Source organism: Condylura cristata, unplaced genomic scaffold (assembly GCF_000260355.1).
Source record: "Condylura cristata isolate star-nosed mole 26May11 unplaced genomic scaffold, ConCri1.0 scaffold00013, whole genome shotgun sequence".
NCBI classification, from domain to species: domain Eukaryota; kingdom Metazoa; phylum Chordata; class Mammalia; order Eulipotyphla; family Talpidae; genus Condylura; species Condylura cristata.
Window position 1 is genome coordinate 36828058 of NW_004567114.1, and position 15832 is coordinate 36843889.

The 15832-nt window shown below is 34.9% G+C and overlaps 1 protein-coding gene across 1 annotated transcript in view; it reads right to left on the bottom strand.

The window, feature by feature from the left end:
- Positions 1 to 15830, bottom strand: part of GPR137C (G protein-coupled receptor 137C) — a gene marked incomplete at its 5' end in the record, with an annotated part of 56093 nt that extends 40263 nt beyond the window's left edge. The window contains one exon of the mRNA XM_004682095.2: positions 15480 to 15830. Coding sequence (XP_004682152.1) covers positions 15480 to 15830 — 351 coding nt within the window. The remainder of the gene's footprint in view (positions 1 to 15479) is intronic.
- Between the last annotated feature and the right edge of the window lie 2 nt (positions 15831 to 15832).

Genomic DNA, 15832 nt, shown 5'->3' on the forward strand with positions numbered 1-15832 from the left:
GAAGTGGCTTTAGCTTCTCAATGCAGTGCTTTAGCCCGCTGCGCCACCAGGGAGGGCCTGTAGTTAATTTTTAATGGTCCTCATTATGGCTACACTTTTCATTTTCCAGATAACTTGGTCATCTTTTTCTGTGCTTTTTGGCTATACATATCTTCTTTTGTAAAGTGTCTGTTTAAATATTTTGTCCATTTCTGCTGAATTTTGTTGTTATTGAATTTTTAAGAGTTCTTCATATATTCTGGATATAAATAATATGGAGATATATGGGCTGCAAATGTTTTTTCCCAGTCTGTGGCTTGCCTTTTTATTATGTCTTACAAAATGCAAGTTTTTAAGTTTGATAGTCACAGTTATAAATTTTTGTTCATGTTTTTGTTTCCTATCTAGGAAACTTTACCACCTTCAAGAGAATGAAGATATTCTCCTGTTTTCTTTAATAAATTTAGCTTTTCATTTAGATCTATTATAATATCATGTAGATTTCTATATGTGTGTGAGGTAAAAATGAGTATAGTTTTCCCCCATATGGATAGCCAATTATTTCAGCATCATTTGTTGAAAAAACTTTCATTTCCTCAGTAGGTTAATTACCTTGGTGTTTTTGTATAACCAATTAATTATGTAAGGGTGGGTCTAATTCTGGATTCTCTATTCTGCTGTATTGATCTGTATGTCCATTCCCCCTCCCCCCAGAATTTTAAACATCTTGATGAATTGTAGTTTTATAGTAGTTTTGAAATCAGTGTAGTGCTCTAGTTGTGTTTTTTTTTCAAAATTATTTCAGTTATTTTAAATTCTTTGTATTTCCATATATACACTCTAAAATTATCTTGCCAATTGTTACCACAAATCCTGCTATTTTAATAGGGATTTCATGCAAAAGTCAACTTAAAGAAGTGACATCTTAAAAATAAAAAATCTAGTGTGTACTCTGTGACTTACTTAGGTCTTCTTTCTCTCAGTAGTTTTCATCATTTATTTTTCTTTATAACATATCTTAAGTAAAACACCAGCCTAAGCATTAGTTGTCCTAATGGTTACGGCTCTACACCAGAAAGTGTAGTTATATGCCAGCTGGTGTCATCAAAACTTCTATGAAAATAAATGATGCTGTTTCAGAAGTCAGAAACAGAGATGTGTGGCAATGAACAGCAATAGTAAATATCATTAACACTGAAATTAGCATTTCAATATCCATGCACATATCTGTTGTTCCAACATAAAAAGTTTTTACTTCCCCCCCATCATCTCTTATATCTCCTAGTCTTTTTCTTTCCTCATGTAGCTTTCATTTTAGCATTCTTAATACATCTATTATTATATCTATTCCTACATATTTTAATTTTTTGGCACTATTATAAATTGAGTTGTTTTTATATTTAATTTTCCAATTGTTTATTACTAAGATAGAAAATACAGTTATATACTAAAAAATAGTTATATCCTGCAAGCTTATTAAATCCCCTTATTAACTTTAGATATTTTCTGTAGACTATTGAAATTTTCTACCTAAACAATCATGTCACTTAGAAATGAGGACAATTTTACTTTTTAATTTTTTTTTTAAAGATTTATTTATTTATTCATATAGAACTGGGGTACAGGCCAGAGATGTGGAGGGTGAGAGGATTCACCATAGACAGAGTGGGGAGCAGAACAGGCAGATCTAGGAAGTACACTGCTGAGGGAAGCAGCGGGCGGGTCAGGAGAGGTCTGCCACGCCATGTGGATCTCCTCCAGGGCAGGTGGGGATCGAACTCATGCGGAAGTGACTTAAGCTTCTTAGTGCTGTGCTTTAACCCACTGCGCCACCAGGGAGGGCCTACTTTTTAATTTTTAAACCTTTTTTTCTTATCTAGTCCTTTAGCATAATGTTTAGGATAAGAAGTGTGGCTATTTTCTTCATTTTCCATGGGCAACTGTTCAGTCTTTTATTTTTACTATAATGTCAGAATTGAGGAATTTCTCATCTATTCTGTAGCTTGCTGAGAGTAAATTTTTTAAAACCATTAAATGGTTATTGAGTTTTGACAAACTCTCTTTCTGCACTTGATGAGTATATTATTTTCTTTTTTAAACTGCTAAAATGATTGATTTTTGAATGTTCAACCAATGTTGCATTCCTGGAATAAAACATTTTTGGCCATGATCCACTGTCCTTTATATTTTTGGATTAGATTTGCTAAGATGAATAAATTTTGTATCAATATTTACCAGAGATATTTGCAATTATTTTTCATGACTATTTTTTTAAAAAAAGATTTACTTATTTATGTGTATAAAAGAGCTGAGGGTACAGACCAGAGGTGCTGGGGATGAGGATTCACCAGAGATGGAGTGGGCAGCAGAACTGGTGTATCTACTGAAACACACCCCCGAGGGGAGCACAGTGAAACAGGAGAGGTCTGCCATGCCATGTGGATCAGCTTCCTGGCAGGGGATCAAATTCATATTGCAGTGGCTTTGGGTAACTTCATAGTGCTGTGGCTTAACACGATGCACCAACAGGGAGGCTCCCATGATTACTTTTTTCTGATTTTGATATCATTTCATTTTCAAAACTCTATGGAACAGACATTATTATCAGTTTTGGAAATGGGAATGGACACAAGTAGTTTAGGAACTTCCAAAGGACATAGGGCTGGTAAGTTATTGAGATTTACTATGTTTCATTGCCTCTAAATTTTAAAAAGTTTTGTATTCATGCTTCAGTATGTGGTCTATTAAAAAAATAAGTGTGTTACCGGGCTCTCCCTGGTGGTGCCACAGGTTAAAGCACCGCATTATGAAGCTCTCACAAGCCACTGCAGCACGAGTTCCATCCCCTGCCAGGAAGCTGATCCACATAGTGTGGCAGACCTTTTATGACCTGCCCACTGCTCCTCTCAGCAGTGTATTTCATTAGATCTACCTGTTCTGCTCCCCAATCTGTCTCTGGTGAGTCCTCTCACCCAATGCACCTCTGGCCTGTACCCCAGTTCTGTAAACATAAATAAATTAAAAAAAAATGTGTTACCAAAAAGGGTCTCTGTTGTAATATAATATTTGATGAAGTCATTTTTCTATTTCCTTGCTGGCTTAGAGTTTTGTTTTTGTCTGCTTGACCTATCAAATATAGAATATTAGATTAAAAAAACAAACAAAAAATAAAAGAAAAAATATAGATTTGTTGATTTCTCTGTGAAGTACTCTTGATTTTTTTCTTTGGTATGATGAAATTTTTATTTTTCTGTTTCTACTGTCATTCTCTTTGTCCTTGTATTAGGGCTAGCTCTTGTAAACAGTATACAGCTGAATTTGTTTTTTAAGTGTAGTGTAGTGAGTTTCTTTATGCTACATGTGTTAAATTCAAGGCACTAAAAGTTTCTCACTCCTTTTTTGACTTGTGTATTTTATTAATATGATATTTCTTAATGTTGGTGTTTGCTTGTTTTTTCTTCTTTGTTACCCTTTTCTGGGTAAGTTCTATCCTTCTACAATTCACCACTTTTATTCTTCCCAAGTCTGAAAGTCATATATTTCTTTCTTAATCTTTGTTTTATTGAAAAAGTATATTCAACGTAAAGTTTAATGTTAACTATATTCCTTCCTCCAAATAACATTAGGACCACACAGTGCTTTATCTCCATCATTCCTGTCCTGATTCATAAACTATTGTACACTTAATTCTTTCCATTTTTATGCTAATGAGAAAGTATTTTGTACATTTACTGTTTACATTTACCTTAGGTGTGCTATTTTCTTTTTGTACCATTCCTTCTGCTATTTTAGTGCTTTTTCTCCTCAGGTAATTTCCTTTCTTTCTGACAAACATCCTTAGGAATTTTTTAAAATTTCTTTTTGTGAGGGTCAGTAAATAATGTTTTATTTGTCAACTGGACTTGAAATTATTTTTAAAATGTGATTTTGGCAAGATTACTTAACTTCATATCTACCACTTCAAAAAAAATTTAAGTGTACAATACATTATTGTCGACTGTGGATTCAGTGTTGTATAGGGGGGAATCTAGATTTTATTCATTCTGGTTAACTGGAACTTTATTTCTGTTAATTAGCATTTCCCCTTTCTTTGTTTCCCCAGAAACCACAATTCCATTATTTGATTCTAAGAATTTGATTCCATATTTCATGTAGTGGAATAATGCTGAATTTGTTTTTCTTTGCTAGCTTATTTCATTTAGTATAATAATACCAAAAGACACCAGAATATGTCATCTTGTTATATGCCTCTCTACTTAGAATTTATTTTGAGTTGAAGGTAATTAAGAAGGTGAAAGAAGCTCCCACTTTTCTGCTTAAAGTCAGGTAGTAAATTCTGTTTACTGGGGACAGAATCTTATGAGCCGAGATGTGACACCAGAAGAATCTGCAAACAAAACTGATAAACTTTTAAGGAAGCTAAGGACCCCTTTTCTAAGACCCCTTTTCTTGTCAATTCTTCATAAAAATTTTTTTTCTTTATATAAAATATATGAAAGCTTCCTACTCTGGTCACTTCTTGGGTCCTTAATTTCTTGTGAAGTGTATCATATACACGAAAAAGACATTAAAATGGATATGATTTTTCTTGTCAAAATGTCTTCATTAGTTTACTTTTCAGATCTAGCCATGGAGCCCAAGTGGGCTGGAGAAATATTTGTCTTCCCCTACAGCCTTGAGGTTCCATCCATTTTGTCACAAAACACAGAACTTTCTTTTTTAAGGGATGAACTTAGTGTATGTGCACGCGTGCATTCCCACTGCATTTCATTTACCTACTCAGTTGTTGATTAACATTTACTTTGTTTCCACATCTTGTTTACTGTGTATCGAACTCCGGAAAATATCTCTTTCAAATGTTGTTTGTATATCTTTTGGCTAACTACTCAGAAAAGGAAATGCTGGATCCTAAGTTTTTGAGGAAACTTTATACTGTTTTTCATGCCAGCTGCGCTTGCTTGTGCTCCCCAAAACAGGATGTATGTGTTCCCTTTTCTCCATATCCTTGTTTTTTTGTTTTTGGATAACAGTCATACTGACAGGTAGAAGATATTATTTCATTGTAGTTTTTATTTTCATTCCTCTAAACGTTAGTAATGTTGGGCATTTTTAATATACCTATCATCCATTTATATATCTTTGGAGAAAAGTCTTTTCATGTTCTTTGCCCATTAATTATTATTTCCTATGAAGTTGTAGGTGTTCCTGGCATATTTTGGAGGTTAACCCCTTATCAGATAAATGGTTAGCAAATATTTTCTTCTGTTATTCAGTAGGAGGTACTTTCACTTTATTGATTACTTCTCTTGCTGTGCAGAAACTTTTTAGTTTGATATAGCACCACGTGTTCATTTTTATAGCCTGAGCTTTTGGTGTAATAGTTGTATTACCCAGATCAGTGTCAAGAAGCTTTTGCCGTCTTTTCTCTTCAAGTTCTCAAGTCCTAACAAATTTAAAGATTACTAAAATCATACCAAGTACCTTCTCTGAGCACAACACAGTAAAACTAGAAATTCACAAAAATAAAATGGGAAAATTCACAAATATGGAAATTGAACACACTCTTGAAAAACTAGTCAAGAGGAGAGAATTTAGAAAATTACCAAAATATATGAAAATGATATTAGTTGTAGCTTTTCATATAAGACCTTTGTTATATCAAGGTAATTTCCTTCTATTCCTAGTTTGTTGAAAAAAAAAATTTTAACATGAAAAGTGTTTATTTGTTCAAATGATTATTTACATATATTGAAATGATTATGACTTTCATCCTTTATTCTGTTATTCTGATACATCACACTGATTTTCATATGGTGAATGATCCTTGAATAACCTAGGTTGTGTTGTATGGTCATTTAAATGTGCTGTTGGATTTGATTTGCTTGTATTTAGTGAGGATTTTTGCAGCTCTATTCATGAGGAATATTGGCATATAGTGTTTTTTTTTTTATGTAGTGTCTTTGTCTGGCATTAGTTTCAGGTTGTTGATGATGGTCTCTTAGAATGAGTTAGGGAGTGTTTATACCACTTCTGTTTTTTAAATTCTGAGGATAAGTATTAATTGTCTTTCAAATTTTCATAGAAATCTCTAGTGAAGTCATCTCAGCCAGGTTTGTTTTTTTTGTTGTTGTTGCCATTGTTAAATAATTAAAAAAAATTATGTTTATTGAGGTGATCTTAGTTTACAACACAGGGTATTTTAGGGATATCAGTTCAGACCTCTACACATATCACCATACTGGCTTTTCTTTTTTGGAAGGTTCTTGATTATTAAGTCAATCACCATGCACTGCAGTTATAGGTCTGCTCAGACTTTCTATATCTTCATGAGTCAATCTTGTAAATTGTGTGTTTCTTGGAATTTATCCATTTCTTCTAGGTTAAACAGATAGTTGGCTCTTAGTCTCTTCTGATCCTTTTATTTCTGTGGCATTAGTTATAATATCTTTTATTTTTCACTTCTGATCTTTTCCTTTTATTCTCTTAGTGTACCTAAGTTACTGGATTTTATTTATCTTAAAACAAAAACAAAAACAAACAAAAAAAACTCCTCTTGTTTTTATTCATTTTTCCTATTGCTTCTGTGTTTCCTATTTTATTTCTGCCCTAGTCTTTGTTATCTCATCCCTCCTAACTTTAGGCTTAGTTTGTTCTTCTAGTTCTTTGAAGGGTAAAGCTAGATTGCTTTTCTGGTATCTTTTTTCTCTTTTTAGCGGTGTTTATCACTATGAACGTCCTTGTTGGTATTGTTTTTGTAACATCCCTTAATTTGGGGGTATGTTGTGTTTTCTTTTTTCTTGAGGAATTTTTCTATTTCTGTTTTCCTTGTTGGTAAAATGGTTGTTTAAGAGTGTGTTATTTAATTTCCACATTGTTATGAATTTTCAGTTTTATTTTTACAATTGATTTCTAATTTCATTCCATTCTGGCCAGAAAGATGCTTAGTACGATTTCAATCTTCTTAAATTTGCTCTAAAACTTGTTTTGTGAACTAACATGTGATCTACCTTGGAGAAAGATTCGTGTATATTTGTAAAGAAAATGCCTTTTGTTGGTAGTGGAAAATTGGGAACAGATTGGGCGATAGATTTCTTCCAGGCCCATTTGATCTATAGTGTTGCCCAAGTACTCTGATACCTTTTTGAACTTCTGTCTAGATACTCTATTATTGAAAGTGAGGTACTGAAACCTCCAATTTGTGTATTAACTGTTTATGTCTCCCTTCAATTCTGTAAACATTTAAAAAATGTTGGGTGCATTTGTCCCATCTTCCTGGGGGATAAACCATTTCATAATTATAAAATGTCCATTGTCTAATGAGAGTTTTTGACTTAAGTCTACCTTGTCTAAGTATTTTGGTTACTATTTGCATGGAATATCTTTTACAAGTCAGTGTATATGTTTAAAAATAATGACTCTCTTATAGACAGCACATAGTTGAGTAGTTATTTATAATTTTGATCCACTCAACAACTCTGTATCTTCTGATTGAAGATAAATACAATTGCTATTGCAATTTTGTTAACCTTCTCCCCCCAGTTAATCTTGTAGTTTTTGGTGTGTCCTTTGTCCTTTGTGTATCATTGATTCTTTTCTGTATTAATATACTTTATTTCTCTTTTCCTTTTGTGTAACACCCATAATCTTGTTTCTGTGTGGCTGCCTTGAGACTAACAGAAAATACCTTATAGCTATAAAATTTTTCTTTAAAATGATAGCACATTAAATTCAAATTTTCAATACAAATTTTAAATACAAAAGTTGCAATTTAACTTCTCCCCTCCCACACTGTAAGCTTACTAATGTTGTGTAATTTTTGATATTTTTGTCATTTTAGTTTTTCAAACTTTATACTTAAATTAAGTGATTTATCCATCATCACAATAATACAGTATTCTGTATTTATTTATTTACCTTTACTAAGAACTTTCATGCTTTCTTATACTATCATGATATTGTTTAGCATTCTATTGTTTCAACTTGAAGAATTCTCTCTAGCATTTCCTGCAAGCAGGTTTAAAATGGTGATGAATCCCTCAGTTTTTTGTTTGTCTGGGAAAGTGTTTGTCCAATTTTGAAGGACAGTGTATTATTTTTGGTTGGCAATTTTTTTTTTTAGCAGTTTAAATATATCATTCTGACCTGGAATATTTTTGCTGAAAAATTAAAAGTTGCTTTGTATGTGACAGAACGCCAAAAATTAAGACAGAAGCCTGACCACTAGGGAGAACCCTAAGGAAAGCTGGGAGGCACGATGTATGTACTAATCCCATTCACTCTCTGGGAGGAACTAGGATATAGGTGCTCTTCTTCCCAATTTTATGACACTTCATTGGGGTCAGGGACTCCAGTAAGAAGTTTGTATCAGTGTTTGCATAGGGTAAGGAGGTAAGGACTTCCCATACCATCTTACTGACATCACCTGCAATGTGGCTTCTTTTTCATCCTTATTGATGATAGTTTCATTGTGGTAGAATTTTAGGTTGTTGGTTATTTTCTCTTGGCAGTTTGATAATTTTTTTTACTGTCTTTTCAGCAATATCTTTTTCTGTCTAGTTGTTTTGAAAGTTCTTAGGTACTTGGAGGTTTTTTTTTCACAGCTCCTTAGTGGTTAACAAAATAGCACTCCAACTAATTTTCTTGTCTTTTCAGCAATATCTTTTTCTGTCTAGTTGTTTTGAAAGTTCTTAGGTACTTGGAGGTTTTTTTCAAATGGGTTTATTTTCACTTAGCTGGATTGTAACTTTGGGCTCTGATTTTGAAAGTTAGTTGTCTTTAAATTTTGACAAACCAAGTCATTATTTGTTTGGACAATGTCTGTGAAATTCCAATTAGATATATGTTGGACCTACACATTATACCTTCATTTTCCCAATCCCTAGTTGTATTTTCCATCTTTTATTTCCATAAGCTATATTCTTGGCTATTTTTCCTCAGGTTTTCTAGTTCATTAATTTATTTTGAATTGCCTTTTTTAGTTTATAATTATTTTTATTTTAAAATGATTTATTTCTAAATGTACCTGGCAAAATTTGATAATTTTATCTCTTTATATTTCAATAGTGCTTCTTAATTCATATAACTGGACTACTTTATGCAATGTATTTTATAATTCTGATATCTTCAATATTTGCAGGTAAGATTTCTTAGTGTGTGTGTGTTTTTTTTTAAATTTTATTTGTTTATGCTCACAGAACTGGGGTACAGGACAGAAGTGCAGGGGCAATGAGAGGATTCACCAGAGACAGAGTGGGGAGCAGAACGGGTCAACTGATGAAGTACCCTGCTGAGGAAAGAGCAGCCGGCGGGTCAAGAGCGGTCTGCCATGCCATGTGGATCACCTCCAGGGTGGGGAACGAATTCATGTTGAAGGGGTTTTTAGCTTCTTAGTGCTGTGCTTTAACCCACTGTGCCACCAGGGAGGACTCTCTTAGTGTGATTTTTAATGCTGAGCTCATGTTCCTTCGAATTTTACCTGTTTGAATTCTGAGTTTAAAATATACATACTCAATAGATGAGCATATGCTGAGTATAAATGGGGAGAAAAGATGGCAGAAAGTTCAAAAGACTTGAAATGTTGGAAAATGGTAAAACAAGTTAAATATAAAGCACTGAGTAACAAAGAGTTGATGGTATTCAGAAAAATTCACTGGGAGAGATTACTTGGTAACATTTTATAGATGCAGGTTACACAGTAGTCTCATATTTGATATATATTACTAGCCTTATAACCTTGGGCAAATCACATTTTGTTTCTATCTACTTTGTGAAGGCAGTGTTTTAAAGAACTTTGAAAATATTAAATCACATGAAATGTGAGGCATGTAGTCTTATCTTCTGCCACAGATATGCATTTCAAACTTTCACCTCATAGATGAGCTGGGGGGGGGGGAAGGTATCAATTTAATGGATAAAACAGTATAGGAAGTTCAGACAAAACCAATTTCAACCACAGTTAAGAAAAAAAATGAAACACTGAATAAAACATCTATTTTCAGTACACAACTGAGTCATACTGTGAGACTTACTTGTTTTTCAGATTTTTCTACTTAATTGAATTATTGAAAACAAATTAGCAAATACCTAATTACTATGAGCATTTGCCCAATGAAATAAAAATAGTTTTGTTAAGTAAAACTCTGTAATCTATTATACTGATTTCGTTAGTAAGATTTTAACTATAGTAATCAAAATTAGCTTCTAATTAAACCAAGATAACGTAAAAATAGTAGCATTCATAAAATAGTCACTATTTTAGACAAAATACAGATTCCAGAAAGTCCGTAAGTAATTTGCCTCAAATGTTCATCAAAACAAAGTTAACCCTGAAATCTTAAATGGCTAAATGTTTTTTAGAATTTGGCCCCTTCAAGATTGTCATTCAATGATGTATTCATTCATTGTTCCAGTTGCTCTGAGATAAAAATATGAAGTAGCTCCTTATCATTAAAAAGTTTAAATTTAAGGTGGTAAAAACACTTTTGTTAATAACCACAGAACCCTATAACAAATCCAAATTACCTGTAGGTTATATGAAATGTCATCAATATTTGGAAGAATGTATCTGTTGTCAGGGATTATGATAGCATCCATGAATATAAGAGGTAAGATTCTGAATTAAAAATTTCCTAACTATTTTGGTGCTGTAACTAACTCATTGTATTTTATCCCAATTAAGCAACTGGCACTCATGTTACAAAATTGCAAGAAAAAAGTGTCAATATGATTTCAAAGATGAATTCATTGATTTTGGCATGCATCACAACATTTCAGATAGTATACTATAACTCTCATTTTAAGTCCTTCTCTTGTTCCAATGGAAGATAGCATCTCTTTTATTAAACAATGTCTTACTGACTTATTTATAGCTTTTATATTCTAAACTAATGTTTTTGAAGTAATGTTAGTTTATAACATTGCACATTTTTTGGGGGTATAGTTCACATCTCTAGAAATGTATGTTACCACACCAAGCCTACCACCAAAGCCCCCTTCACTTTAGTCCACAGGATATTCTACCCTCTTTGCTCCCACTCTCCTTCTGACAGTGTCACTTCAGATTTAAAAATTTGTTTTGTTTCATTTTTGTCTGTTTTGTTTTCTGTATCCCATATGAGTGAAATCTGGCATTTGTCTTTTCTCTTTTGACTTATTTCACTTAGCATAATCTTCCCCATTTCTATCCATACTGTTACAAATGGCAAGATTTCATCTATTTTAGTTTGTAGCGTGTAGTATTCCATTTGGTATATATCCTGTATTTTCTTTATCCATTCATCTGTCACTGGATACTAGGTTGTTTCCATAGCTTGCCTTCTATAACAATGAGTGCATATGCCCCTTTAAATTAGTGTTTTTATATTATTTTGGTATATATCTAGGAAAGAGATTGTGGGATCCTATGATAGATGTATCTTTGAATGTTTTGAGAAACCTTCATACTGTTTTTCTGTAGAGGCAGGACTAGTCCACATTCCCATGAACCATAGACCAGGTCTCCTGTTTTCTCCATATCTTTGCCAACACTAGTTGTTTCTTGTTTTGATATGGACCATTCTCACAGGTGTGAAGGGTATCTCACTTGGTTTTAATTTGCATTTCTCTGGTGATGGTATACTTGTTGGTTATCTGCATGTCTTCTTTGGTAAAGTGTCTATTTAGCTCTGTGTCCATTTTTTGATTGGGTGATTTCTTGTTGTTGAATTGTATGAGTTCATATAGATTCTGGGTACTAGCTCATTGTTGGATATATGATGTGTACCCTCCCATTTGGTAGAGTGTCTTTGTTTTAATGATAGTTTTATTTCATTGTGAATGGAAGCTTTAAAACTTGATGTAGCCCTATTTATTTTTGCTTGCTTTCCTGGTAATGGTAAAAGAAAACTAGAGGTCAGAAACAAACCCATATTTATATGGACAGTTAACTTAAGACAAAGGTGCCAAACAAGGTCAGTGGAGAAAGGAAAGTATATTTAACAAATGGGGTTGGGAAAACTGGACAGATACATACAAAGGAATGAACTGAGACCACTATCTCACATACTACACAAAAATTCTAAATGTATAGATTAGAAATGTTAAGACCTGAGATCATAAAAACACACAGATGGAAACAGAGGCAAACCACTTTGTGACAGTGGTATCAGTGATGTCATAGGAGACATGACTACATCGGCAATATAATGTTTTAAATACTGAATTCTTTCCATAATGATTTTTATTACAGGAGTATAAATCCTCTATGGTAATGTACATGATCTATAGATCATTGTGGAAAAGTTCAATAGGTGTTTTTACATCAGTGTACAGGATTATAGGTTTCTTCAATTATCTGCTTCCAGGAGGTAAAGTATTAAGTTGAAAAGCCCAGTAATTTCAGAAAGGGCTATTCCTCTTATCTCAATTCTACTCAGTATGGTCAAGAAGTGTGGTTTAGGCAGTTTTCACCTTCTGAAAACTTAGTGAGTTTTAGAAAATCCATCAAAATGTTTTCATAGTGGTAATGGCTGTTTTACTTATTTCGCTTTATAGTGCTCTATTGTTCTTTTACAGTTCATGCTTAAAGTTAGAATGCTTTCAATTAGTAAGAAATGGATATGACAAATGTTTTAAAGAGAGTGAAAGTAAAATTGAATTGGTAATATGAAAATACAAGTAAAAAATGTACTTTACTTAAGCACAAAGATGGCATGATTTGGTAATTAATAAATACAACTATCCAGAAAAAAATAAAGGAAATTTTGCTTAAAAAAAAGGAATGTCAATTAAGTTTTGTATTTGTCACCATAGATTTTTCTCTACCATTACTATTAAACTAATAGCTCACTGAGAAAGTTTCATTAATTTAGAATGCCTGGATAGGACACATACATCCAGGTTACTTGAAATTGATATAGAAGTTTGAATTTGAGTGTGTTAAACAGTCATCTGATTTCCCTAATTAATAGTAAAATGATTTCTAGTTGAAATATATGTTTTTAAGGAAAATACTGGATGGTTTCACTCATAGCAGGAACATAAGGGATCAGGGTGAAAAAAGCAATTGTAATAAGAGTAAAAACGAACAACATTTTCCTGGGGTGGAGAGTGGAATTAGACTAAACGTGGGTTGGGAAGAGTGCATGAGCCTGAGCCCATGGTGATGGCACATGGGTGAATTGGTGGTGGGAAGTCCACAGGGATCACAACCAAGAGGATAAAATGCACAAAATGAAGACTGATGTAATATATAAGATATATAAAGATATCTCTTTTTAAACAGACCCAAAATTTGTATTTGATATACACTTATGCCTTTTAAAATTATTAATTTGATTATAAAAGATAGGTGTAGACACATAACCTTTTTAGGAGTCACTACAAAAGGGAAAAGTTTATTTCCCTTATTCCCAGATTATTTCCAAATTATATTTTCTACATTCAGAGTTTTACTGCTTTTAAAAAAGTATATCACACAAATAAGAGATTCACTTAGCAAGAAGACCTTTAAATTCTTCCTTATCAGCTTGGACTATCAGCAATCAAAGTCTGAAAACACAATACAGACATTGTGTATTTTATTCTGCAGAAGCATACTTTCAGAATTTTTAACTTAAATGTCTTTTTCCTATTATCATTATGCTATTATGATAGCATTTAGCTACTTATGTTGACCTCAGGGAGAGAGGTACTGACAGGGAGAGGGAGCAAGGGAACCTTCCTAGACACTTATCATAATCTGGTGTTAACATGAGTGTATGCATATGTGAAATCTCACCTAGCTGTACATTGAATATTTGTGCACTTGGTGGTATATTATATCTTTAGAAAAAAATAAAAAGAGCATTTAGTCACTTTTTGAAATGTCCACCACCCATGTTATAGTGAATCATTAATATAATTTATAAATCAAAATGTATAGGGGAAAACATCCCAAGCTTGTCATATAAAGACTGCTAATCACATTCAGCAACATCTGAATTAAGTCTATCTGAAGCTAGAGCTTCAATTGAGGACAGAAATCCTGTTGGCAGAATACAATGTATCAGTTTAACTGGATGGACGTGTAATGACAGTTTAAACAACAACTAGAAGATCAGAACACGGTTCAGTTAAGAGTCATGACTATGGCACGATTATTTATGATTACCACGCTTTTTGTTTCTTCTTGCTGTTTGGGTTTTTGTCATTGTATTGCTTGGACATGTAAAGGATGGGGAAGGAAAAGAATTAGTTAAATTAGTTTTGTTACTTGTTTTCAACTGTTGTTTTTAGTGTGCTAAAATAGCCGAAGTTATGACTACGATTTAAAATTATGCATTATACTTTCTATCTATCAAGGGAGAAAAGAGTGGTTTTTACCCAGGAAATATAAACACTTCATCTGCCTGAAGCGTTTTTCACTTTTGCTCGGAACTATGTTAATTCTCATCCGCCCCAAAAGCTTGAGAGGATTAGCTGCATACACCAATATTGTTCTATCTTAGTCAGTATTAGGCATATGATGTCACCTTGTTTCTTCCCCTCCTCAAGCTTTTCTTTTTTTTCCCCTGCGGGGGGTGGGGTGGAGAGACTTTTGGGGAAAATTCTCAAAATTCTATGGCTTAAATATCACGAACTGACATACATGATTGACAACCTTACACTCCCAAACCTGTCTGAAATGGGTCAAACACCTAAGCGGCTGCAGAACAATGCAATCCAACTAGCAATTCCTCAAAAAAGAGAAAGGGGGTGTGATTAGGTTCCAGCTATTAAGCAAGTTATTGCAAACACAGTTTGGTGATTTGTTTCTGCAATAGACACAGTTTCAGCTAGTATCTTCTTTCTCAATTAGCCCCCCCAAAAGATGAGGCTGTAAGAGGTAGGATGAATAGCGAGAGCGCCAAGCAACTGGGGAAACCTAAGGGCTTGATGGAGGTCTTTACACTGACCCTCAGCGTGGGTTATTGATCATTAACCCTGCTGGGGAACTATCGAACGGAATTCGTGTGAGGCTTATCAACCTACAGGAAAGGAGATGCAGGAGGGAATATAAGCTTCTAATAAAAGAAACGCAGCAACAATAGCAGAGGAACAGCTCTGCCTGGTGACGTAATGGCTGGCAGCAATCCAGCCTCAGCAGAGCTGCTGCTACCTCAGCATCAACCAACCTCTCTCAACACAGTCCAGCTTCGGCAGAGCTACCCCGGCTGCTACTTCTTGCGATGCCACTTTGTGGGTGCCTTAGGGGGACAGAACACCGAACAAAGGGGTGTCCTGCCGTTTGAAGTTGTCAGAACACATTCTCATTCACTGTGTTCCCCAAGCTCCTCAATCTCTCAGTTAATCACCTGCTAAAGTTCAGGGCAGAAAGACTGGCGCACACTCCGGGAGTGCCTCAGTTTCCCCAGTCTGCTCTCGGGTCCGCCTCTCACGGCCACCCCCGCCCCCGCCTCGGCCACACACCGATCTTCGGCTGGAGTTAAACGGCGCGGCCCCGCTCGCCCTCCCGGCCCCGCATGCCTGTCCTCCCGCCTTACCTCCGCCAGGTAGAGGTTGAGGAGACAGAGCGTGGAGAACTGGAGACAGGAGGGGAAGCAGTAGAGCAGCCAGTGGGGGAAGAAGTGCAGGTGAGCGGGCGGCCGGAGCAGGGGCAGGGAGCCGCTGAGCGAGAAGGCGGTGGAGAAGAGGGTGGTCCGGAGCGCTGCCCACAGGAGACAGAGGAAGAGGCAGAGGCTCTGGTAACTCAGCCGCCGCTCGCGGTATAGGAGCAGCCTCCACAGTTGCAGGTAGGCAAAGGCGAAGAGAGCCGCGTAGAGCAGGGCGTGCAGGACGCTTAGAGCCAACTGCACCGAGCCCGGCACCGCGGCGCCCGAGGCGGCAGCGACCGCGC